Source organism: Dermacentor silvarum, chromosome 8 (genome assembly GCF_013339745.2).
Source record: "Dermacentor silvarum isolate Dsil-2018 chromosome 8, BIME_Dsil_1.4, whole genome shotgun sequence".
Classification (NCBI taxonomy): Eukaryota; Metazoa; Arthropoda; class Arachnida; order Ixodida; family Ixodidae; genus Dermacentor; species Dermacentor silvarum.
In genome coordinates this window covers 169,586,655-169,613,584 of record NC_051161.1, presented here as the reverse complement: position 1 = coordinate 169,613,584, position 26,930 = coordinate 169,586,655, and the positions used below count along the sequence as shown (strand labels likewise).

General features: G+C 46.9%; 1 protein-coding gene across 1 annotated transcript in view; it reads left to right on the top strand.

The window, feature by feature from the left end:
• Positions 1–26,930, top strand: part of LOC119461828 (leucine-rich alpha-2-glycoprotein) — a 269,278-nt gene that overhangs the window by 230,981 nt on the left and 11,367 nt on the right. The window contains exon 5 of the mRNA XM_037723201.2: positions 11,776–11,927. Coding sequence (XP_037579129.1) covers positions 11,776–11,927 — 152 coding nt within the window. The remainder of the gene's footprint in view (positions 1–11,775; positions 11,928–26,930) is intronic.

Here is a 26,930-nt window from a genome sequence, read left to right as displayed (position 1 = left end):
TACAAGGTTCTTGCTCACGTCCTCGTCGTCTTCAGTAGAAGGAGACCGTGGTGGGACGACTTGGTCGCTGAGCAAGGCGTAGTGGGTCGACTTGCCGCGATGCTGGGTTAGCGGTGGCGGCGGCTCGAACGTTGAGGATCGGCATGCGATCAGACGTCCAGGAACAGTACTAGCCGGGAACAGTCTCGCGGGCAGGTAGTCGCCGCACAGGTCACCGACATCCGCAGGAACGCAACTGGTCAGGAGATTGCCCAGCGGTTCACCCGAGCAACCCTCTCGAACCCTGGCTCTTCGAACGCCGTCTCCAACGCCTCTGCTGCGCTCGTGCCCTTCTACCTCCTCTTTTTTTTTTCTCGGCCGCGCCACCTCGTGCTCTCTCTCTTCTTTCCGCAACGCGCCGCACATGTAGTCAATGTCGTCGTCGTCGTCGTTTCACCACAACTACCTTGTCTGAAGCTGCTGCACACGCAGAAGAGTGTCGCAAGCTATCCCGTATCTTTACTTCAGAAGACCAGCAACGCCAGAAGCACCTTCGAGAAACTTCCCCTGCTCCTGCATCCTATGCTCCTGGCTCGCTAGTGTGGCTTTGGGTTCCAGCCTCTACCCCTGGACTGTCACCGAAACTCGCGTCGAAGTACCAGGGCCCATACCGCGTGATCAACCAATCGTCTCCAGTGAACTATATCGTGGAACCCCTCGAGCTACCTTTGGATCATCGCCGTCGCGGACGCGAAATTGTTCATGTCCAGCGTCTCAAGCCGTACTATGATCCGCCTGTGTTGTCGTACCCATAGGTCGCCGGGACGGCTCCCTTTTCCGCGGGGGAGATAACTGTACTGTAAAATAAGGAGCAGTGGGGCTGGGCCTATAAGAGGGAGAACGACGACGAGGAAGATAAACCTTGATTCGGTGCTCGATCGGCTGTGTTACCTCTCGCTTCTCTATCGTGCTAGTCGCGAACGCTTACTTCCAAAGTGCTTCGCGACAATATATATATATATATATATATATATATATATATATATATATATATGGGTGTTTTGAGTGTTCATCTTTGTTTGCTGAGTTATGCTTATGACTGTGACTTCTACCAGTATCCTTTAGTGTTTCCTTCAATTAGCACCTGCCTCAGAACCAATATGTATCCACTTCCATATGTATCAGCGTTACGTTATTAGAGTTACAGAATGGATATCAAGAGAAGGGAAGCGCAGCCGAGGACGGCAGACAACTAGGTGGGGTGATGAAGTTAGGAAATTCGCAGGCGCAAGCTGGAAGCAGCTAGCGCAAGACAGGGGTAATTCGAGATCGCAGGGAGAGGCCTTCGGCCTGCAGTGGACATAAATATAGGCTGATGATGATGATGTATCAGCGAGGCGTCCACAAGCCTACCAGATTTCTAGTATGATTTCATAAATGCCACTCTCTGACTTGCGTGATTTTTGTGTCGCACTTACTGCGCAGTGACGCGATGATGTGACGGGGCGCGTGCGCTCTAAATAGCACAAAATGAAATAGTGTTATGCCTCTCTCTTTTTTTTCCAGGCTGTAACGCAGTGCTAAAAAATCCGGCAGATCCCACGCCCTGTGGGAATCGATGTTATGCGAAGCAGTGCGTGAGGATCCATGATACGACCATGATAGCACCAAGACGTGGGCGGCTCTTTCATGACCTACATGACACGCTTGTCATGACATTCATGTCATGAGTCCTAATGAGCCCCTTTAGCTACACCTAAGAGACCTTAAGGTGAAAGCCTTAGTCATTCTCATGACTTCTACCACCATCCTTTAAGGTTTCTTTCACTTAATACGCGCATCCGAACCAATTCCTGTTTTATTTCAGTGTTAGAATTTTCGCTTAGTCATTGTAATTTTTTTCTGAGTCATGCTCATGACAATGACTTCTACCACCATCCTTTAGTGTTTCCATCACTTAGTACCGACGTCCCAACACATTTCAGTGGTTTCTGAGTGTTAATCTTGTTTCGCTGAGTCATTGTCATTTTTCCTGAGTCATGCTCATGACTTTGATTTCTACCATCATCATTGAGTGTTTCCTTCACTTAGTGCCCACATCCGAACCCATTCCAGTGGTTCTTGAGTGTTAATCTTTTTTTGCTGAGTCATGCTAATGACTGTGACTTCTACCAGCATCCTTTAGTGTTTCCTTCAATTAGTACCCACGTCCGAACCCATTTCAGTGGTTTTTGAGTGTTAATGTTTTTTGCTGGGTCATTGTCATGACCTACGTGACACGCATGTCATGACCTATCACTTATGTTCGTCATACACTCCTGTCATACTATGCCAATTTTGGTACCTACCAAGTTAACGAAACGACCATGCGCGCACCAAGACGTAGGCGGCTGTTTCATGACCTACATGACAAGAATGTCATGATATTCATGTCATGACATATCATTTATGTTCGTCATGTACTCTTGTCATAGTATGCCAATTTTGGTACATACCAAGTTAGCGAAAGGACCATGCGAGCACAAAGTCGTAGGCGGCTAGATAGATAGATAGATAGATAGATAGATAGATAGATAGATAGATGATAGATAAATAGATAGATAGATACTGTCAAAGTAGCAAATGTTTGCCAAGAAATGCTTCGCATTTAAACGAAATTATGGGGTTTTACGTGCCATAAACACGATCTGGTTATGAATCACGATGTAGTGGGGGACTCCGGAATAATTTGGACCCCCAGGGGTTCCTTAACGTGCACGTAAATCTAAGTACACGGGTGTTCTCGCATTTTGCCCCCACCGAAATGCGGCCGCCGCGGTCGGGAATCGATTCCGCGACCTCGTGCTTAGCAGCCCAACACTATAGCCACTAAGCAACCACGGCAGGGTAACGCAGTACTTTGCAATCTTTATAGGTACATATTAAGTGAACTTACTTCCTTTAGTATGTGCAACGACTTTTACTTCTTAATGCCGGTATACCAGCCATTTGGCGTGTCCAATTCTCGCTTTTGGACTTGTTTCGCTATTTGACTTACTTTTTTATCGCCCTAATTATATGTCCATGTTTATATTTTTCTTTTCATACGTTTTCTAATTGCTGCTTGTTTGCGCTTATTGGCATTCATACTTACTTTTGGATTTTTGTAGTTGCCGTTTCTTCACCGTTGTGGACTTGTATCTATGTACGCTTGATCATCCCTTATGTTAAGGTGTTTGGTACACTTAAATAAATAAATAAATAAATAAATAAATAAATAAATAAATAAATAAATAAATAAATAAATAAATAAATAAATATCGGTGTGTTGTCTTTTGTTAACAAACGTTCAGTTAATAGTAGGCCTCGTCCTTGTCTGTTTTCTGTTTGTGTCTCTCTTCGCGTCGAGTTACCCCAGTCAGGGTTCGCTGCGAATTGCGGGCAACGCAACAACAGCAAGAATCATCAATAAATATTTAAGTGCATTGCTAGACGAAGAGTGTATAGTGGCCGATCATATTCCACAGGTGCCTTCCTATCTAGAAATGCGAACTCGTTCGTAATAAAAGAAATTTATGCAGTTTTGACACAACTGTCCTTTAAGCTTAATTTTTCGTGCCTCTACAATCTGCCGCATTAACTGGTTTCGCGCTTCTTGAGATTTTGCGATTTGGGCTCGTTGGTGATTTATAAGAGTATAGTAACGCTTTGCGGACGAATGCAAACGAAGGATTGGCAGGGCGCACTTGGACAGGGTGAGTAATATCGGCCACGAAAGTTGGAACAAACAGCGGGACGAAACCGATTGTCAGAGGCATCACGAAGATAGAATTAGATTGAAGCGTGAACAGGTGCGGGTACCACCTGATGAAACGCTTGCTGATTAAACGAACGATTCCCTTTGGGGCAATTTTGCCATCTTAAATGTATGATTTTTTTTCCTTGACGATGTATTCGTTTGTTGATAGCAACGCATACAGATCAGTTCTTTCACAAGAAATATCGGACCTGTGCAAGCCTATGTAAAGCAAAGCGCTGGTTCGGGATAGTAATCCATAACTCTTCGATTTTTACCGCGAAGTTCTAAAACGACACTATACTGAGTTTTTGTACCTTATTGGGGATTCCTGCTCGTTATGTATATGTGCATATTGTGAATTCAGTATAGTCTGCATTAGGGCCTTATGGTACTATAGGCCCAGCCCACACCCCAAGCAGTGTGGGCTGGGTGGACGTCTCCTGCTACGAGGTGACTGAACTCAGTCTCAGTCAACCACATCCTCCACAAACTCAACTCTTGTGCTAGGGGCATTATATACGGTGTACTGGAATGGGCAGTGTGCCGTCCACTTAGCAAAAAAAAAAAAAAGAAAAAAATGGGAGAACCGCGGTCGCATTTGCGATGACGCCAATAGTAGGGCGCTGCGATCGACTGGTTTGCCTTATTGCGTGAAACTTAAATAAGTTGTGCCAAACTTTCTGCATTAACCAACTAAGAGGCTCTCAAAAGAGAATTGAAATTAATATACTTTGTAAAGGAAGTCGCAGTTTCGTCCGAAAGGCGATCGTCGATTACGATAGCAAATACGAAGTAAGGATAGTATATTTCTCGGCTGTATAAACTTCAAAACATTCGCTTGCTAACTACATTAACAAGCACGGTCTCAGCGCGCACAGGCACACATGAACACGTCGCACTCGATGACCGCGGAGACCTGTCAAAACGCTAGCGTGACGAAGCGCGGCGGCAGCGAGCGAATTGCTTCGTGCTGTCTATAGCTTCGACGCAAACTGATCGGCGCGAACACAGCACCCACAAAGCTATGAGCCATCTGCAGATCGCTTTCAAGATAGGGCGCGTGCGCGCGGCCGCGCAAAGTGCGCAGTTGCTGCCGGAGTGGAATGCCTTTCCTACCGCGCTGCCTCCCCGCTTTCCTCCCTCGCGCGCGCAAGATCGCGATCGTCGGTTCCCCTTGCGCGCGGTAGCGAAATACGCAGCTGCTGCCGGAGAAAAACGCCGGCCCCCTCCCTCTCTACCATCACCCCACGGCGTTTCGCGCGACGTCAGACGGCGCGTTTGCTCTCTGCTTTTCTCTCTTGCGCGCGCCAGACTGAGTCGCGTGGTCGCGATCGTCGCCTCCCCTGGAGCACTTTCGCTCGCACATACAGCATACGGCGCGCGGCGACGGTGTTATCGACCTGAGACTTTATACGTAACATCATTGTGACGGTCCTCTCCTCCCTTCTCTTCATTAAAATCTACTCTCTCTCTCTCATTGTGACGGTGACGCCGACGGAATATGCGCCTGGAATAATTGCTTGAATAAATATGCACATAATTGTTATAGTAGTAAAAATGTATAAGACGAACTCGTAGGATACATCAATAACGCCGTCTAAACTTTATTGCGCGATCATTGTGCGCGCCAAAAAGCATCACAAAGAAGTCCGTTGCGAGGCGCCGCACTTGCGTCCTCCCTAGGGGCCACCGATTTGCAAGCATCGTCGCATGCCAACCCGGCAGAGCGTCCGATAAGAAAACGTTTGTGGCGACCTGCTGCTTTTTCCAACAGTCGTGTCGAGACTTGATCCGGAATGTTTACCGAAGGCCCTAAGCGCCGTAATGTTACGTCACCCCTCCTCGCGTGTGACTTCTCTCCCAGTGAGCCGTGCTCCAATCGCCGTAGCTCGTTGCGTCGTCATCAAGCTCGTGGGCGTAGCTTTCTGTAAGAGCCCTTTTGTTCTCAGCAACCCTTTCGTTATTGCTTCATCGTTCTTCCCTCATCATTAATTAAAGCAGTTAAGTTTTCTTCTGGCTCCTGGTCGTTCATTGGAGGCGACAATCTTCACAAGTGGCCACGCTAAAACTCGGCTAGCCGGACGGAATGACTTGACCCACCTCCGGCATTCGTAACACCGGGCAACCGCCTGACTCCATCCTCTCCCAGATAGAATTCTGCTCTGCACCAGAGGCGGATCTAAGGGAGGGGTGGCAAAAACGGTGGCCGCCTCCCCCCCCCCCCCCCCCGGCCAAATCTGTGGACGTAATAATCTCGAGCGACTGTTCGAGGACATCGTCACTTTGTTAGTGCCAGTTAAATGAGACATCGGAAAGTTTGTGGCGGACAAATCAATGACTACACTAAATGGCATTTGTTGGAAACGTGCACCGGTACACCCTGGATAACTACAGCTTTCCATATTCAGTTCACAGGAAAAACGGCAAATATCAGGAGCGATGTGTCAGTCGCACTTAAACAAGTTCAAGTGTCTTGTCCCTTCCAATTCTTGCAGGGAGAGACTGCAAGCACCTGCGCTTTCTTTATAACAGGTACAATGGGAGGATGCCAGAAAAATGTCCCCCTTGTAATACTGGTCACCAAACCACTCACATCTTTTTCAAAACTGCTAGGAAAAGATTCTGATCATCCTGTGCATGAAGCAAAGAAGTACCACAACGAAGCAACGCAGGCCAGAAAGGACGTCCTCGCATGTGTCCCCGCACCTGAAAAAGTTGTGGCCAACCTAATCCGCATTCAGCGTCTACATCGAGTGAACGATAACCGAAACCGCCTGTTTCCAATCTTAAAGTTGAGATTCTTTCTAGGGCGTCTATACAATTTCGTGTACACCGAGACGACGAAACACACCTTGAGCGGTCAAATGAGGCCTCATTAACTTCTAATGAGGGCAATTTCCTCGAGATTATGCGCTTTCAGTATCAATCGGGGACAATGAACTTCAGAAGCACCCTGTCAGCACATCATCCTGAGGCACATACAGCCTCCCTCCCGCATTTTAGATATATCGCGCGAGCGTCTATCACGCGTCATTTTAGCGCCTTTAAGCGGCAATAATCAGTGAGACCGGTAGAAGTACTCTCAAGGGCACTAAGCACTCTCCTATGGAAGGGTCGTCTAATATGATGTTCCCTTCAGGACGACGTACGACCATGTTATAGTGTTCTCGCGCGATATAGCTAAAAATGCGGAAGGCTGTACATCAGCAAGACGACCCAGAACGAACTGATCCAGTGCTGTGGAGACGAGGTTCTTGCTACACGCATTCAGCGGGTGCACGACTCAGGCGTCTACAGCATCAGGTTCGATTAAACAACCGATGTGTCTCACACGTCGCAGCAAAGTCTTGTCCTGCGGTATGTATACAAGAACGTGGTACAAGAAGATTTCGTCCAATTCGTCGACCCGCGCAGTGACGGTGATGCTGTCGACGCCAACGTAACTGCCCCCATCCTAATAGGGAAAGTACTCGGTGAACTGGTTCTAAAAGATCACCGACAATTACGATACTTCCTAATGCAAAATTTGAGCGCAGCTCTACACGAGTTTTAATTTCGCGATATTCTGGCTAGAGCGGACAATCTGTCTCGTGCTTGCAAACGGAGCGAAGTGTGGCGCTACTGCCTCAATAATCGGCATATCGTGAGAGGCAGCGCGTGGGTGACGTGTGGGCGTGTTTCACAGCAGCTGCCGCAAACAGACCTCCGCTCATGCAGTGCTTTGTTTCCATACAGACTACGCACGCTACTGTGGCGCCATCTCGAAGCCATCGATGCCACAAGGCCGTCTTGCGCGGCACTTCGCTTTTCTTCCCACGTTTTCGCCGTATTACAGTGTACTAGAAGGGGGCAGTGGGCTTACTCAGCCGCTCCTCTGACGCAGTCAGCGTTGCATCCAAGAGGTGGCGCCACTGGCAACTTCAATGGAAGCTTTGCTTGCAGAAGGTTTGATTTTCCTTGCGTTTCTGTCGGTTTCAGTTCGAAGCAGTTCAAACTCTTATTTGTTTTTTAATTTTGGCATGCTTGAGAGTCTTTACATATCTTTAGCAAGCACTATATTTGTTTAGGCCACATGATATTTGCCATAATAGTACCTTGTGGAAAAGGAAGACGGCAACTCTTGGGCAATTTGCTGCCTATCCTAACTCTTGAATCTTTTGGGCAAAGAGGTCGTCGCTGACGGATTTTGCTTATGTGGAAGGGGCCTTCGAATTTTCCGAATCATCGGGCAATCGTAAAAAAAATTGAAAGAAAATTTTGAATGAAAGGGACGGTGACCAAATATACGGTTTCATGCAGTGTCGACCCAATGTAAAATTTTGTCAGACAGAAAACAGTGCGCGCATACTACTCAGGTGGGCTAAAAAAAAAAAATCAGGCATGCTAACCAGATTTGTGCCTTTACTTAGCCAAAATGAATTTGTATATATGGCTTAAATATGTCATTGTTCCACTTTAGTTCCATGCTTCACAGTAGCCTTCTGCGTTTATTGCTAAGCATCATTACGCCGGCACAGATTTATTAAATCAAATTAGGTTGATTTTTCCACAAAGAAATGGAGGGAGGCCTGAACAAAAAGTGAAAACTAGTTCACTTTTTGTTCAGGCCTATGCTTATGTACAGCTATATAAGGGTAAGCAAAATTAAGATAACAGGGCTGTTGCTGACACAAAGCTTTTATTTGCAAGTGCAGCAAGCCATTGTTTCATGCACTTCAACTCATGTGCAACGGCTCAACTTCAGCTGCTTGGCCCTCTGCCGCTTTCCTGCCTTGTCACAGTTAATTCCTTTCACATAAAAATCCAGACGTGTGACAATGTAAAAACTAATTATTTTAGCTGTGAGGCTAAGAGCGTGCACATTGCAGCCGACTTCGAGGGGAAGCTTACTCTTAACAACTACCAGCATGTCCATTACGCTGTCAGAGTGTGGCTCACTCTGACAGAAGCATTCTGTGAAAAAGATCCTCTAGCTTTTTCACGAAGCCGTACAGCTGATTGGAGGGATAAAGGAGGCCTCCTCGGTCACAGAAGTTTGTTAGCCGGGCAAGTTGAGAAAACTTTCGCCTGGTGGCGTCATAGTAAGCAGCTTTATGCATTCTTGGCATTTTGTGCTGGAATTGACAATACACTCCCGCGCAACATAGCCCGCAATGTGGTAAGCGAGCCTCGAGTCGCTTCTGGCCACGTGCTGGTTGTGGTCGTTTGAAACCCGCAGGCCCGTGCAATGCTGGGGTACCACGTCTTGTGTGGCCTCTGTGGCAGTAGCGCCAGCAGCAGTTTGACTGCACTCATTTCGGTCACATGATGCTTCGAGATAGTCAACTTTCAGTAAGGAGGCCAGTGTACCTTCCTCGCAGTTTCCTTCGCTAACTGACTTAACTAGACCATAAAAAGAAAGACAATTCACAGTGATCAGGAACTGCGATGGACATGAGCACAAAACGTGGCTCGAAATGGAGCTTGCATACTGCGCTCGTGTCGTCCCGGGGCTTGTCAGCTCTGTGGAGGTTTTTTTCCCACTCTTTCCGCCTATTTTTATCCTTCGGGACGCCAAACAAGGACCACTTCGGCCCATCCTTCACATAAACATAGCCTGTTTGGCACCCAGGCGCGTAACAGTGATTTTGTCGATGCCGCGGCATGGCTCAGTTACTGCAAGGCATACTAATCTCTTGCAGGCTAGGTGCGAAAAAAACACTGAATGAAAAAAAAAAAAAAAACCACGCGACGACGTCCACAAAAAAAAGAAAAAGAAAAAAAAAAAGAAACAGCGCAGCTCAGCAACTCCAACTTATTATGATCGGGCACTGGGCGGGCATAGAATAAAGAACCAACTGCGGGCGGGCACTGGGCAGCTGCGCCGTCGCACCCACGCTCCATTGAAACTGACGCCAGCGCCGCCGCTCGGGCTATTGGAGAAGCTCATATTTGCGACATTCGTGGAGCCGCCGCATCGCATAGCCTCCGCCGGAGAGTAAGCCCACTGCCCCCTTCTAGAACACTGTAGCCGTATCCTCCTCCTCCGCTTTACGTGCCATGGTTCCGCTGCACCCTCCTCCACTTTCCTCCTCGCCTCTTTCACCTCCCGCAGCGTTCGCTTTCATCCGTCGCTGTGCTCGTTCGCTCAGTTGCGAGGGACGACGCCGACGCTCACTGGAAGACACTGGCCTATCCCCAAATTTAAGTTCCACCCTCAAATATGAAGTTGGCCCCACCCCCCATTTCAGTTGTGCCACATGCAAATTTCAAATTGGCCTGCTTGCGAATTTCAAGTTAGCCCTACCCCAAATTTAGGCCACATGTAATCTGTACCCGCCGTGGTTGCTTAGTGGCTAGGGTGTTGCGCTGCTAAGCACGAGCTCGCGAGATGAAAGCCCGGCCACGGAGGCCGCATTTCGATGGGGGCGAAGTGTAAAAACACCCATCTACCGTGCACTGTGTGTACGCTAAGGAACACCAGGGGGTCAAAATTAGTCTGAGTCCCCCACTACGGCGTGCCTCATAACAAATCGCTGTTTTGGCACGTAAAACCCCATAATTTAATTAATTACCTGTAAAGTGAGCAGACGAGGAACATAATTAGTTCATGTGGTATTAGGTGGCTAGTTGGTTGGCCATCCTAAAGGCAGCGCTCTTGTTGAACACTAAATCACACAAACATGAGCGCTCGTGTTTGTGTGATTTAGTGTTCTCAACAAGTGCGCTGCCTGACCGATCGCCACTGTCCCGCCTGCCCATTAAGGCGATACTTGTTTCGAACAGGCATTTGACGTGGGTGGTCCACATCAGCTAGATCTGACATATATCTGCTATTGAGGTATCGGCTCTAAAAAATTGAAGGACACTTTGTAAATTCCAAAGTGTGTTCGGCGAAAGCCTGTGCCCATTCGACTGACTACCGCCGCAAGCGCATTCGCTGATTCTTCTTCTCGCGTTTATATTCTTGGGGCGCTTCTCCGAACCGCTAGCCGTGTAATCATCACCGGGCCGCTTGGGAGCCAATCCGACTGACTCGACTACTGCAACGAGACGTAGGGGGAGAGGCCACAGCTGTGGCGGCGCAACTGTTGATATGCGCCGCTGTGCCATCACGTGATTGCTGAGAGAGTGTGAGGGGAAGAGGCCACAGCTGGCGCCGTTCCAGGGCATGGACGTACGGACGGTCGGACGCCGCGAGTGTGAGCCATTAAAGGCTTTCGCCTTAAAAGCTGAATGCACACACGGGTCTAGCCCCAGGTGCGCCTTGCAAGCGCCGTTGAACTCGTTGGCGCAGGACTAGGCTGGGAGCTGAAGGGATGATAGAGGAGCTGCGCTGGAGCTAAAGTGTTCATCTGCAGTGTGAGCAGGTTAAAAACGTTAGCACGATCCTGTTCTTCGGAGCCCACAACAAGACTGCAACGCCGGGAATGGTTTTTTTTTTCTGAAACACACTGCAAGATGTGATGAAAAGGTGCCTTGGCCGCAAGAAGGTCGGATATTACCGTCCTGCTTCGCGTGGCGGAGTGGCGACTTGACAATGAATACGAGCCCTTGGAGAGGCTCGCATGCTTGTCCGCCAAATATTGTACAGCGAGAGGTAGTAATCATAAGACAGAGAACACCTGAAGCCTTGATGCTTAGTGGCTGATATGAATATGTCACAAGACAGAATACGTATAACTGAGTAGCGCATGAGGATGGGTTGCTTGATACGCAGCACGTAAAATTGGGGTAGGTTTGTTCAGAATGGGTATATGTGACAGAGCATTTTCATCAGTAAAAGTTGAGCGCTCGTCCTGTTTGAATAAACTCACTCTTTTTTTTCGCAGTGCTAATACCTGTTCTTGGTCATTATCGTGTTGCATTAAACTTCCGCATGATCTACATGACTGATTTTGTCTGGCAGATAGCTGTCTGTTGCCACGTTTTTCTTTGTTCACTGTGTTCATACTGTGCCTCCATGGCAGACCACGTTAGTTGACGGCATCTATTCAGCGCAGCATGCTCAAGCAGGCGCGCTGTCTCTCTGCGTGCAGCGACAACCGGCTGAGCGTCCTGTCTCCACTGCTATTCGACAAAATGACGAGCCTACGTCGGGTCTACCTGAACGGGAACCGGCTCACCACGCTCGACAGGGCCGTTTGGTCGGCCGTGTGGAGCAACCCGAGGCTGGGCGTCGAAATGCACGGTAAGCTTGTTCTTTGAAAAGTGTAGCGCCACCAGCAAAAAAAAAAAAAAAAAAAAGGAACAGCGACGTTTCACTTCGTGAACGCGGGTTACACGCAAGCGTATCGACGCCGCGAACGTGCACAATGAGCACATCGGCGTCGAAGCACAACAGGGGGCGAACGCGACGATTTTCCACTTTCCTCCTCCGGCCCACGCTTCTCTCGCGGCGACAAACGTCTGCGCGTAAAATGATGCTGAAACCGTCGACGATGATTGTCAATGTAACCAAAAGCCAGAACGAGCGACTGTTCCCCTCTGCTTGCCGCCCACCCGCAACTCGGTTTCCCCAGAGCACACGCCCTTTCCCTAAGCGCGTTACCTTGCCTTCCCTCCCCCTAAGTTCGACCACCGTCGTACGCCGACATACCACGCAAACAGCCGGAAAAGCTAAAGAAAGCTGGTCGCTTTAAAAAATGGAAGTTCGCAGAAGGATTTAGATCTCAAGTCATATCAATATCGATCAAAAAAGTCACAGTTTCGCCTGAAAGGCGACACTATTGCTATAGCAAACTAATACACATGTATACAAAGTAAAGATAGTAGTTTTATCGGCCGTATAAGCTTGGAAACATTCGCTTACTAACGAAATTAACAAGCATGGTGTCAGCGTGCACAGGCAAACCTAAACAATCACACTCGCTGTCAAAACGCTGGTGTGAGGAAGTGCCGCAGCAGCAGCGAGCGAAGTGACCTTCGTGCTGTCTATCGCTTGAGCGCAAACTAAGCGGTGAGAACAAAGCACGCACACAGGTATGAGCCGTCGAAGCGCCTAGACTCTGCCCTCAACGCAGATCGGTTTCAAGATATGGGGCGCGCGGGTGCGGAATACGCAGTTGCTGCGGTATATAAGGCCGCCTCCCGTCGCCCCGGAACTTAACACGCGACGGAAGACCGCGCGCTTCCTTCTAGCTTTCCTCCCTCGCGCGCGCGAGATTGAGCTGCGGTCGTCGGCTCCCCTCGCACGCTTTCACTCGCACATACAACATACGGCACGCGGCGACGGTGTTATCGCCCTTGAACTTTATACGGAACATCATGGCGACGCCGACGTCAAAAATGCGCCTGGAGTGTCCATTAATTGCGATCGCGATAAAATGGGCTTCCATGACTGTTAGACCACTATGGCTCATCAAGGAGAAACAGAACACATACACTGTGCTAGCTTCCAACGTTTCCAACAACAGTAATATTTATGTTTATTTATTTATTTATTTGATCTTTACCCGCGGCGCCGAGTGGCATTACAATGGGGGGAGGGGGGGTGCATTTAAATATACAAGTAGGTGAAAAAAAAGCAATCAGCGCATTCATATAAAAACTAAAAACTAGAAACAGTTGTGAAACGCGAAAAAAAAAGATACCACAGTGATAACGCAAACAGCTCATTAGACATGATGGATACAACTTGTCTAGGCAAACGGCTGCATTCTGTTATGGATCTGGGTAAAAAATCAGTCTGTTCTATAAGCGGTTTCCTTAATATAAAACACGTAATCCCTACGCAATAGCACATATGTTGGTTGAAAAAAAAGAAGTACAAGTCATGTTTCATGGCAGTTTCACAACGAAATATGTTATGCAGAACCTTTAGTCTGAGCATGTAGCTACGTTTCACGAGTAGTTTCCAGCCAAGTGAACAGTTAGCACGAGACGCAATGAAACTTTTTTTTCCGTATCATTACCCAAAACATAACAAATACCTAAATTCTGCACTCTTCAATTTGTGTATGGCGTTTTCTATGTAATTTTGAAGCCAGGGGTCCCATACCTAACAAGCATACTTTATAACTGGGCGACCACTAGTTTCAAATAATACATCTTTAATTTCTGAGGGAAAGTGCTTTGTGTCGCATGTTAGAAAACCTAGCAGTCGAAACAACTTTGAGGTTATGTAGTCGATATGACGATTCCAACTCAGATACCGTGCTAAGTATACTCCGAGGTATTTATACTAGATATAGAGCTCACTTTTCCGTATCTATAAGAAGGGAGACGTTAAAGAATTTAAGAATTATAGACCCATTAGCTTGCTTTCAGTTTTGTATAAAATATTCACCACGATAATTTACAATAGAATCAGGGCAACACTTGACTTCAGCCAACCAAGAGAGCAGGCTGGCTTCAGGAAGGGATATTCTAAAATGGATCATATCCATGTCATCAATCAGGTAACCAAGAAATCTGCGAAGTACAATCAACCTCTCTGTATGGCGTTCATATATTATGATAAGGCATTTGATTCAGTAGAGATACCAGTAGACATAGAGGCATCCCGTAATGAAGGAGTACAGGAGGCATACGTGAATATCTTGGCAAATATCTACAAGGATTCACAGTAACCTTGGTTCTCCACAAGAAAAGTAGAAAAATACCTATCAAGAAAGGGTCAGGCAAGGAGACACAATCTCTCCAATGCTATTCTGTGCATGCTTAGAAGAAGTATTCAAGCTCTTAGACTGGGAAGGCTTAGGAGTGAGGATAAACGGCGAATATCTCAGCAACCTTCGGTTTACAGATGGCATTGTCCTATATTCAACAACAATGGGGACGAATTACAACAAATGATTGAAAACCTCAACCGAGAAAGTGAAAGTGTGGGGTTGAAGATTAATATGCAGAAGACAAAGATAATGCTCAATAGCCTGGTAAAGGGACGAAAATTCAGGATCGCCAATCAGCTTCAAGATCCTGTAAAAGAGTACGTTTATCTAGGCCAATTACTTACTGGGGACCCTGCTCATAAGAATGAAATTTAGAGAAGAATAAAATTGGGTTGGAGTGCGCACTTTAAACATATAGGCCCCAGCAGTATTAAACCGAGAAGGAAATCATTTTCGTTCCTATATACGAACATAAGAAGCGTTCTCCCTAAAGTAGGTGCTCTTCAAAATCTAGTTAACACAACAGAATCAGATCTGTTCGCAATCACGGAAACATGGCTTAACCCTAGTATAACCGACTCTGAGATACATTTTTTCCCGGATTTCAATATTTTCCGACGTGACCGCACTAACAAACGTGGTGGTGGCGTATTAATAGGCAGTCATAAAAGTCTTCAGTGCACCGAAATAAAGACAGCCTCGTGCTTGGAAATTATGTTCGTTCTCTGCAATGCTTCCTATCCCCCTACGATAATTGGAGTTTGTTATCGCTCTCCTGGTAGTGACCCCCTTTTTGTCCCCGAATTCCACGAGGCCCTTCGCTCTCTAACCGAATCTTATCGTCATCTTCCGATACTGCTGTTCGGCGACTTTAATTTTCCGGCAATATCCTGGACTAACCTAGCATGAGTAGCCTCCAAAAACGGTATCGAGAGCGATTTCATCAACTCATGCCTAACTTTTGGACTAACGCAACTCATCAATGAACCCACACGCTACAGCGACAATTCTTCTAATATTTTAGATCTTATTCTTACCTCTGATCCTGACAGGCTATCAAAAATGACGTTTTTACCAGGGCTCAGTGATCATTCAATAATTCATGCTTCTTACTGCTGTAAACTCGCGCATCCCACAAAGATAACTAAAACAATAGCATTGTACGATAAGGGGAATTATTCTGCTATAAACTCTGAGCTTGAAGAATTTGCTACTTCTTTTCTAACTGACTTTTCAGAGCGTTCAGTCGAGACCAACTGGTTACTATTCAAAAACAAATTACTAGACCTGTTCTCTAAGCATGTGCCCAACATTATCGTAACCGAAAAGAAGTCATCCCCATGGTTCAATGTCACACTGAAGCGACTGAACAATAAAAAGAAAAGGCTCTTTCGTTCTGCAAAACGCTCCAATGACGCATGCGCGTGGAGTAGCTACTATGCCATAGAAAAAGAGTTCGAAAGGCTCGCAAACAAAGAAAAAGTTTCTTTTTTTTCACAGAAATTGCCCGCTATGTTACAAAATAACCCCAAAAATTCTGGAACATCATTAACCCTAATCACTCCCAACCTTTAGCATTGTGCGACAGACAAAACCATCCAATTCCTGATCATGAGGCCGCCGAACAGCTTAACAACTTCTTTTCTTCTATGTTTACTGCCGAACCTGTCGACAATTTACCTCCCCTTTCTTATCACGAGCATACCGTGATGCCCGACATCACATTTTGCCCGAACGGCATTGCAAAACTAATCGACTCGTTAAAACTCTCATCCTCATGCGGCGTGGACGGTATCAACGCGAAAATGCTGAAAAACACGAAATCGACTACTAGTGTTATACTCTGCCATATTTTCCAGCAGTCACTATCAACAGGAGTGGTGCCGGTGGACTGGAAAGTGGGTAAGATTGTTCCAGTACCCAAAAAAGGCCCTCCATCTTTGTGTAGCAGTTATCGCCCTATTTCACTTACTACTATCTGTTCTAAATTAATGGAACATGTGATCTACTCAAACATTGTTAGGTTCTTAGACTGCAATAACTTCTTTCACCCCAGTCAACACGGCTTTCGCGCAGGCCTCTCATGTGACACCCAACTAGCTTTATTTTATAACGATATTAGTTCCAGCCTTGACTTAAACATACCCGTTGATGCTCTGTTCTTAGACTTCGAAAAAGCATTCGACAAAGTTCCGCATCAACGGCTACTCCTAAAACTTTCTCGACTAAACATTAATACACCTGTATTGAATTAGATTCGCAGTTTTCTCACCAATCGACAACAGTTTGTCTATGCTAATAACCACTCATCTAACCGATCCCCCGTAATCTCTGGTGTGCCGCAAGGCACTGTACTTGGACCCCTACTTTTTCTTATTTATATTAACGACCTCCCAGCTAATGTTTCTTCTACCATTCGTCTATTTGCAGATGACTGCGTCGTATACCGTTCCATTAGAAATAACGCAGATAATATTACCCTTCAAAACGACCTAAACCTTATCGAGTCCTGGTGTAACACATGGTTAATGTCCTTAAATATAAAGAAAACTTCACTAATATCTTTCCACCGCAGGTCACATTACCATCCAGCACAATACATCATTTTTGACTCCGTAATATCATCCACTGAATCGTATAAATATCTTGGCGTAACATTCTCAAGCAATCTCTCCTGGTCTACCCACGTAGCTAACATAGCTAACTCCGCTAATCGCACTTTGGGTTTTCTTCGTAGGAACTTAAGACTCGCTCCGCCATCAGTGAAACTAATAGCTTAGCTCACATTTGTTCGCCCTAAGTTAGAATACGCATGCTCTGTTTGGGACCCTCATCAATCTAACCTATGTAATATTCTAGAATCAGTACAAAATCGTGCAGCTCGTTTTATTTACTCTGTATACTCTTACCATTCCAGCGTTTCCGAGCTTAAGGCTCGTGGTCACCTCACCAACCTTGAATTGAGACGTCACATATCTAGACTATGCCTTTACCACAAATTCTATAATGCTCCCTTCGAAGTTCCAGCTATCTTACCAGTCCATCGCTTATCCAGCCGCACAAACCATCCCAGAGTGGTTTATCCTCCCCCGGCGCAATCTACCGCGCATTTTCACTCATTTTTTGTGAAGACAGCACGGGACTGGAACCATCTGCCTACAACTGCCGTGCACCACTCCGATCCACATCAATTCAGGGCAACACTGGAATCATTCTTTCAATGCAATTAAAACCCATCCCGCATGTAATACCCCAACTGGGGCCTTTGAGGTATAATAAATGAAATGAAAATGAAATGAAAATGCGGCAGACATTACCAAATCCTGACTGGGAGCTTACCACTGTCGTTGAAAAAAAAAAGTGTACAATCATTGTATTCTACCGCTGCTAACATATGGGGCAGGAACTTCGAGGTTAACAAAGAAGCTCGAGAACAAGTTTAGGACCGCACAAAGAGCGATGGAACGAAAAATGTTAGGCCTAACGCTAAGAGACAGGAATAGAGCGGTGTGGGTCAGAGAGCAAACGGGTATAGCTGATATTCTAGCTGACATTAAGAGAAAAAAAAAATGGAGCTGCGCCGGCCATGTAATGTGTAGGGTGGATAACCGGTGGACCATTAGAGTTACAGAATGGATACGAAGAGAAGGGAAGCGCAGTTGAGGACGGCAGAAAACTAGGGGGGTGATGAAGTTAGGAAATTTTCAGGCGCAAGTTGGAATCAGCTATGGCGCAAGACAGGGGTAATTGGAGATCGCAGGGAGAGGCCTTCATCCTGCAGTGGACATAAATATAGGCTCATGATGATGATGATTTGGCCAAATTTTGCGCGCATGAGCGGGAGAGAGCCGTCAGTAAACTTTTTTTAATGAGTCCATTGGACTCATTTAAAATAAAGCAAAATTGTAATCACTGATGAAGCTTCTTTTAGCGTCCAGAAAAAGAGAAAACAGAACAAAGAACCTATTAAAACACTCCGCCTTTCCCCCACTACCGTGAGTTATATTGCCATCTTTTTCCCAGACATGGAATCGTATCTCATCGTTGCCATTTCGTTGGATAGATTTCAAAAATTCCTTCAGGTGCCTTTTGACACGTAAATGAAAATAAGAAAAACAAATTGAGTCTTGCTGGTTTAGTCGCGTTCTTCAAGGCTTCCGTGACGTTTTGTAGCATTTCTATTTTAGGTAAATTTGGGTTCTTATAAGCTCCGTATGCTCAAAGTCTTTTCTGATTGAAAGTGTGCACTCTTTTGTTTTAGGGGCGAAGCTCCTTATAGCGGCACCCGTTCCGTCCCCGTCGTCGTAGTAGTAGTGTGTAACCAGTCTGAGAAAAATGAGAAAAAAAATTCCGAAGTTGTGTCCGTAGCGCGGAATCGAACCAGGGACCCCTCGCTTCCGAGCGCGCGGCGTTAGCCCACTACGCCACGAAGCGCACATAGACACACGCACCACGATGGCAATAAATACCCAACATTAACGAAAGGCCGCGTTTCTAGCGCGTTTCTAACGCGTTTGTGCTAGCGCGTTACGGCCCGTGTAAGAAGCTGGTGTAAGACGCTGTGGCCTCTCCGCCTTACCTTCAACGCGTTTCGAACGCGCTGCCCAAGGCGGTGGCAAGTCAAGTTCAAGTCGAGGAGCGTTTATGAATACGGGGGGCATACTCTCTCAGCAGTCATGTGATGGCGTCGGCAAACGCGGTGCACGTTCCGGCATGTGTAAATGGCTGCGTAAGACGCTGTGGCCGCTCCCCCTTACTAGAGAGTACTGCACGTTTCTAACGCGTTTGTGCTAGCGTCCCCTTAAGCGGGAGATCCGATGATTCCCTCCGGAGCTTCGCCTACTCATCATCATTCACCCCGTGGATATGCTGTGATTTTTTTGATCCGTCGTGACGACTTGACCCACAAAGGCACGTACCGCTCCTTCAATTCAAGACTTTTCAATTCAAGACTTCAATTCAAACATATTCCATAATTCATCAACAATGAGCGCTTCGGTCAAAATATCAAATACGTAACGTAAGATTTTAGTGGATGTGATCTATCTTGTAGTCGTGCTGTATGATAGCTGTAAATTTGTCTGCCCACGCAGCCTTGAAATTTAGCCTATTCCAATTTAAATTCACTCAGCACTGTATTGTGATCGCTAATGTGTGGTAAAAAAAACAGACTTTGAAGCTGCATGAACATTATTCAGTAATACATATCCAGAATATTGTTTGCTTGCGTTGGCCGGGTGCTCTAGTGTTGGCCGGGTGCTCAAGCAGTGCTTTGTTCAGTTTTGAAGGGTCAAGACAAATTCGTACCTTCTCTCCTTAATGAGGAGCATTTTGCTGGCACTCTCCGTCAATTGCACAATCACGCCCGCTGTCTCCATACGGTCGAGTTCTGCTTTCACCTTGCTTTCTACTACGATTGGAACCCGCCGTGCTGGCTTGGTCGCGTCCAAGGAGCCAAGCTTCAGCGTAAGGTGGTAAACACTACCTTTCAATTGGCCTTGGCCTGCGAAAACGTCTTCGTAAGGTTTAGCAGCGTTTTAATGCTCTGGTTTCTCGACAGAAGCGATTCTTTAGACTAAGCCTAGCACTTCTGCTACTGAGCCGCTCAACGTCACGAAAACTCCGTCTGAATCGTGCACTCGGTCGTTGCAAATTCGAGATGAACTCGTTCCGTTGCTTTTATTGCGATAGCAAATATATGGACATTCCAAGCGCATTTTATTTCGATAGCAATTATATGGACACTCAAAAGCAGATTTCTGCCGTCGCCGTCGCCGTGAGGTTCCGTATGACGTCAATGGAGATGAAATCGTCGCCGCGCGCCGAACGCTGTATGTGCGAGTGAAAGGGCGCGAGGGACGCGCGCTTTCACGGGGAGTGAACGCACGGCGGAGAAAAAACGCGCGTTCTGCGCAATGCTCCCTTAAGGGCTGCAGAAGTAGGCGTCTCTTTCCTCCTTTACAATCACCATATATGTAGAGCAAACGCGCCTTCTTCCGACGCGTGAGAAGCCGTGGGGGAGGGGGGGGAGGGGGAGGGAAGGGAGGCGACGTTTAGCTGCGGCACCAAGTGCCTATTTATATCAGAGGCTCCGGCAACAGTCACCAACGCCGCACGCATTTTGAGCGAACGCGGGCAAAACGCCGACGGCGTCGACATCAGTTCGGCGTGTTGCCGCTGCTGCTGCATGTCCAAGTTTATACAGCTGATAAAGCTAATATCATTACTCCGTATAGCTCTCTACAAATTTGCTATCGCAATTGATGCTTCGCCTTTCAGGTGAAACTGCGACAACTTTTTGCCGTCGTCGTCGCCGTGAGGTTCCGTATAATATCCGATGGTGATAAAATCGTCGCCGCGCGCCGTATGTTGTGTGTGCGAGTGAAAGCGTGTGAGGGTGAGCCAGCAACCGCAGCTTAATCTCCCGCATGTGAGAGGGGAAGGCGGCCGGAGGCGCGTGGTCGTCGTTCATGCGCGAGGTACGGCGAGGAGGCGACGGAGACGGGAGGGGGGGGGGTAGTTCTGCTCCGCTCACGGAGCTACCACGACGCCGTATCTTGAAAACGATCTGCGATGCGGACGAGGTGTGCGCTGCGGGGGCCTCATCTTCAAAGCGATCTGCGATATGGACAAAGTGCATTCGCCGAGTAGCCAGCACAGCGTAGCGTCGTGCTGCGCTGTGCTTTCGACGTTTACTTCGCCTTGAAGCGAGACTCAGCGCGAAGGTCAACTTGCTCGCCGCCGCTGAAGCGCTTTCTCACTCCAGCGTTTTCACGAGTTTACGCGGTCATCGAGCAAGGTGTGTTCATGCTTACCTGTGCGCGCGTGACACCGTGCTTAGTTATTTAGTTAGCGAATATTTACAACTTTATACGGTCGATAAAACTACTATCCTCACCTCGTTATCTGTCTACTAAGTTGTTATCGCAATCGCCTTTCGGGCGAAACTGCGGCTTTTTTTTTTTCTGGGAGCCAATGAACGTGGTTAAATCGTAGAGAAAGAAATTCAACAAGAGGGGACACTCTGCAAAAACTGTCAACAGGAAACACGTCACGCTATTTTATTGATGCCGAACGTTAGCTGCCGCGTCCATCGAAAAAAAGAAAGTGAAATTAAGTTAACAGACATTGTTTTATTTTTATTGCGATAGCAATTATATGGACACTCCAAAGCAGATTTCCGCCTTCGCCGTGAGGTTCCGTATGACGTCAATGGAGATGAAATCGTCGCCGCGCGCCGCCGAACGCTGTATGTGCGAGTGAAAGGGCGCGAGGGACGCGCGCTTTCACGGGGAGTGAACCCACGGCGGAGAACAAACGCGCGGTTTGCACCGTGCTCCCTTAAGGGCTGCAGAAGTAGGCGTCTCTTTCCTCCTTTACAATCACCATATATGTAGAGCAAACGCGCCTTATTCCGACGCGCGAAAGGGCGCGGGGGAGGGAAGGGAGGCGACGTTTAGCTGCGGCATCAAGTGCCTGTTTATATCAGAGGCTCCGGCAACAGTCACCAACGCCGCACGCATTTTGTGCGAACGCGGGCAAAACGCCGGCGGCGTCGACAACAGTTCTGCGTGTTGCCGGTGCTGCTGCATGCCCAAGTTTATACAGCTGATAAAGCTACTATCATTACTCCGTATAGCTCTCTACAAATTTGCTATCGCAATTGATGCTTCGCCTTTCAGGTGAAACTGCGACAACTTTTTTTAATTCTTTGCCTGCGAAAACTAAAACGTTTTGCGTATAAATGAACTTAAACTTTGCGACTTCTTTTTCTTGCGTTGCCTATAGCGACAGTCCAATGACGCGCCAAATGCATGCGTCATCCGCCAGACACGCCACTGAAGCGAGCGAGGACGGCTGTGCGCGCGTTTGAGCGCTCGCCCGCGGCGACCCGTCTGTCTCCTTTTTTTTTAATGTAGCCCGATTTCTTGGGCTCCCGGTGTATTCTTGCGTTCCTTCTGCACTGGGACACGACACCACTGCATGCACTATTGGACTACGGCAAGGTGAGAAATTTTGTTTTACAGTCTACGACGCAATTAGGCTTACGGCACGGGACGGAGACTTATGACGCAGTTAGCGAAAAAAAAAAGCTCGGCCGTTAATGTTAAGTTAATTAATCGTGCTGGGACATGTTTCCGACGCTTCCTAGGGGATTATTGTAACTTATTTCGGTTCTGTTGAGGCACACTGGCCGCACAGGGCGCTGTGACGCAGTTAGCGAGAACCAACTCAGCCGTGGTGCGTAGTCAATAGCGCATCTTGCTAGGAGAAGTTCGTGCCGCTTTCTCTGACGCCAGACTTTACGGCCGCTGGATGCAAGCGCATACGGTGCGGCCTGCCACGCCAGGCGGCTTGCTATGAGAGAGAGCGTGAGGGGCCGTAGTTGCATATGCGGCCGCTGTTGGGCGCCACGTGGCGGGGACGGGTAAAGGCGGGAAAAAGCGTACCGGCGGCGCTCTCACGGACGCTACTGCAGCAAATCAGTCATTTGGAGGACCACGATTTCTCAGCGGAGCTTTTATTTGCCTGCCACCAATTTGTGTACGCTCTCTCTTCCTGGGAAGTACTGCCCATGCGGCACTATGCTGCGTAACTGTTGTGTGCCACGGTGCACGAGCAACGCGGAGAAGAATCCGCTACCACGAATTTCCGTCAGATGCAGGACGACGATCTCACTGGCTGCACAACATCTCACGGTTCCAGTGGCAAAGAAAGCAAGTGGGAGCCTCATCACTGGTTTGTTCCCTGCATTTTAAAGAAGATGATTACCGCAAGACAACAAAGTATAGGGTCTTGCTTCCGACTGCAGTTCCTTCAGTTTTTCCAAATTATCCGGCATACATGTGAAGGGACAATACACAAACAAATACGAAAAATCCCCGAAAATGTGTGTCGCTAAGTATGCCAGATGAACAAAGTGAAGTTGTGACCAGTGAAAGTGGAGATTACTGCGCGATAAATCAATCGGAAGGCGAAATTCACGGTTCCGTTATTGAACTCGCTACTGAAACTGCAAGGGCAAACAGTGCATAGAACGCTTTGTTTTGTATAGTGCATCGCAAACCGATCCCGACATTGACGGCATGATGGAGAAGTCAAAGAAAATTATTCATCGGCTCGAGATGAAACTTTTTCGCCTCAAAAAAGGCTCTTCAGACGCTTCAAGACGGCTGCGACGGAACACGCGAGCGTGTGAGAGCGTACGGTGAGAGTAAAGAAATTCAGCAGTTCTTGACCGTCCATAGCAGCTGCCAACCAAGACGAGAAAGCGACTTTGTTCATTCAAAATCAGGTAGTTAACTTTCATGCAAAAAATCTGGCATATAGCGAGGTTATCCTCAGGGAGTGTGTTCTCTGGAAGGCTACAGTCACGTCCGGTCCAGGGCTCTCTTCAAGCTTCCCTGTCGTACCACGTTGCAAAAGTAAGTCAACAGGCAAGGTTGGGATAATCCCGTTGATCAAAGAGCGCCTGCGTTTCGTGAGAGAAGGCTCGGTTGTGGAGCAGTAGCAAATGTGCTTCCTTATTATTGACGAAATGTAAATACAACAAAAAGTTATATATGATCGTCAAGTGGACAAAATGTTTGACCTTGTCGACATGGGACCTGGCTCAGAGCAAGATGCAATGGCAGCACCTCGGGTTGCAAACCGCCTTCTGTGCTTTACCCTCAGAGGACTTTCAATCCTTCTTGTAATACATGTTGGCTATGAGCTTGAAATTACTCCAATTGGCTTTTTGACTGTCTACCTGGCTCGTGACTGTGATGAAAAGGTATGAACTCGAATGTTTTAAAGGCTACGCGATCTGAAAGGATTGGTTCGTTGAACCACTTGAGCTGCAATTGGCATCCTTAGTATTTTTTTCTTTTTGCATTGTCAGAGACATTTGTTTAGCAAAATAGAAACAATTTTTGTTCTAGCGAAAAAACACACCTTCATAGCTCATTGCTCAATTTTACGAAAGTAGTGCCGCTCAATGCAATGAACTCCTGCAAGTGTCAAACCCGACGGAGGCAATTTATTGGTTAACGAAAAACATGGACAGCGAGCATCCAAAATACCCCACACCAGAACTCGTCGGCATGTGCCAGCTCACGTGGAACTTTGTCAACAGAGTAATGAAATCAGTGGAGGTGAGAAGGAGCGGAACGCTATGCACGTTGCTCCTCTCAGCTCTGCTGCCGCACTACACCCGGTGTCCCGCCTTGATGTGCGAAGCGAACAATCCGAAGCAGTCAAAAAAAAAAAAAATTCTGAAATACTTTTGATGAAGTTCAATCGCTCAATCAATCAAATCTTTATTTCCAACATTTTGTTGCAATTTGTTGGGGTCCTTCAGGCGAAAAGCTTTGTAAACAGTTTGAAAGTGCTTGAAGGCCCTTTATGACAGCACTACAGACAGCGTACAACAAAATAAAGTATATAAGCGTACGTGGGTTGTATTAATCAAAACATATTAGATATCAGTTTGTGCACAACAGTCGTCATTTGACAGAGTTATTGAAAATTAAAAAGCTGAAAAACAACGCAACTTCATGTCATAATGAGTAAATACCATAAGTATACCAAGAAAGATAGCGATACATTAACAACACTTTATTAGATCTGCGCGCTTGTTTTCACGCACAGGCGTCATGTATCATTGGAAAACAAAAAATGCCGTCTCATTAAGGCACGAACGTCAATACCTTCGTTTTCATATGTATTGAAAAGAGAAGGGACATTGTAGACTAGTGACTGCATTAGGTAATTAGTACGCCTTTTCGGGACAAGCTATTTGTCCTGGCTACAGGTGCGTTGGTCACTCTACTGCCGTTGTAGTCCTGACAGCGATTTCAGAAGTGAGAACTTTGTAGAGGAAAATAAGTATGAATACAGCAAACGAAAGTGATGCACCTCAGTAACTCTGATTATGTTAAATTTGGTGAAAAGGTGTAATGTTGTTTGGAGATATGGAACGTTGGCTATAATTCGAAGTGCACGTTTCTGAAGAACAAGAATTTTGTGTATGTTAGTATTTGTAGTGGTGCCCCACACAAGCGTGAAGTAGTTAATGTGTGACGCAAATAGTGCCTGATAAATTTGTAATTTCACGTTTTCCGGAAAGAAATGGCGACATCGTAACAAGGCACCTGTTGCTGATACTAAGGATTTCGACATGTCAACATGGTGTGTCCAATTCAGTGCAGTATTGAAAACGACACCAAGTACCTTATGTTCGCTAACAATCTCAATGGGTACATTATCAAGCAGCAGTTCGTCGCATAGAGATACCTGTCTACCCCTGGTCCTAAACAGAATTGCTTTGAATTTTTTGTTATTAATTTTGAGGCCGTTGCGGCTGGACCATTCTGATAAAGTGGAAAGGAGCGCGTTCGCCTTACGAATGACCTCGTCAGCCACTGGTCCAGAGAGAAACAGGCTGGTATCATCCGCGTATAGAACGATTGTTGCCTCGTTCTGCGTGTCTATCATGTCGTTGTCGAACAGAAGGGGGCCTAAGACGTTACTTGTACCTTTTCTCTGCAATTGTACTGGCATCGTCAATGCAACGGTTGAACGTATTTTAAAGCTGTTGCAAAAACCACAAAAAAGAAAAGTCTTGAGACTGTGACGCGAGCCAATGGGCTTGATGTAAAGACATGTGCAGCGCAAAAGACAAGGAAGAAACACGGGCAGGGAAGAGCGCAAACTTGCTATTCGATAAATTCACTTCGGGTTGTTTCATATTCACTGTTGGAATTCTGTGTGGAATGAAAGTTATCTTGCGGAAAATTTTCTTTTAGGTGACGCGAATTCACTTCTGCGAGATGGTCGCACACACATGAGAAGCATTAGTTTGTGGCGGTGGTACAGGATATTTCATCATATCTACTATCAGCGGGTTTAGAGACAGCTGCAGGAAAGCATAAGCTCATATTTGATGTTAAGTAAACAGCAGGCAACTGTAATTTCCGAAGTGATTTTTTTATCTGATTGTAATTATGAAACCTCTATGGTGAAACATATTAAGACACAAATGGAGAATTTTGATCTGTTAGGCAAGGTGGAACACCTCTAGCACCGCTAGCTGAGATTCTATTGGATACCGGGAAAACACGCCCATGATTACTTCTTTGAATAGAGATCGGTGCGCAAAGTCGCATCTCGGGCATACAGGGCAAGCACAAAAATTCCCGAACAGCTGCAGCAGTCATTAAGCAAGAGTCGTAATGAACCATTGTGTACTTTAGGTGGCTTTTAAAAGAATATTTCGCGTGTGGCGCAACGACGCACGCGCCCGAGCAAAAGCTACAGCAGAGCGCTGCGCATTTCATCTCACGCGCTCTCGCAGCTTGTGTCGGTGGCGCCGAGGCACGCAACGCCGTTTTCGCATCCAGCGGCCGTGGTCTAGCATGGTCCGGCTGGGAGGCTCTGTTGCGTCCGTCTGTGTATGTAGCGTACGTCCGTGTATGTAGCGTACCTTCGCGTCGCCCGAAGCCAATTTTTGGAAACGCCAAGTCGCCCGTGTGCTGCTAAAGTGCAGGAAATAATGCACGGAAATAGGGGAATGCTTGGAAATCAGGTGTTTTCATATT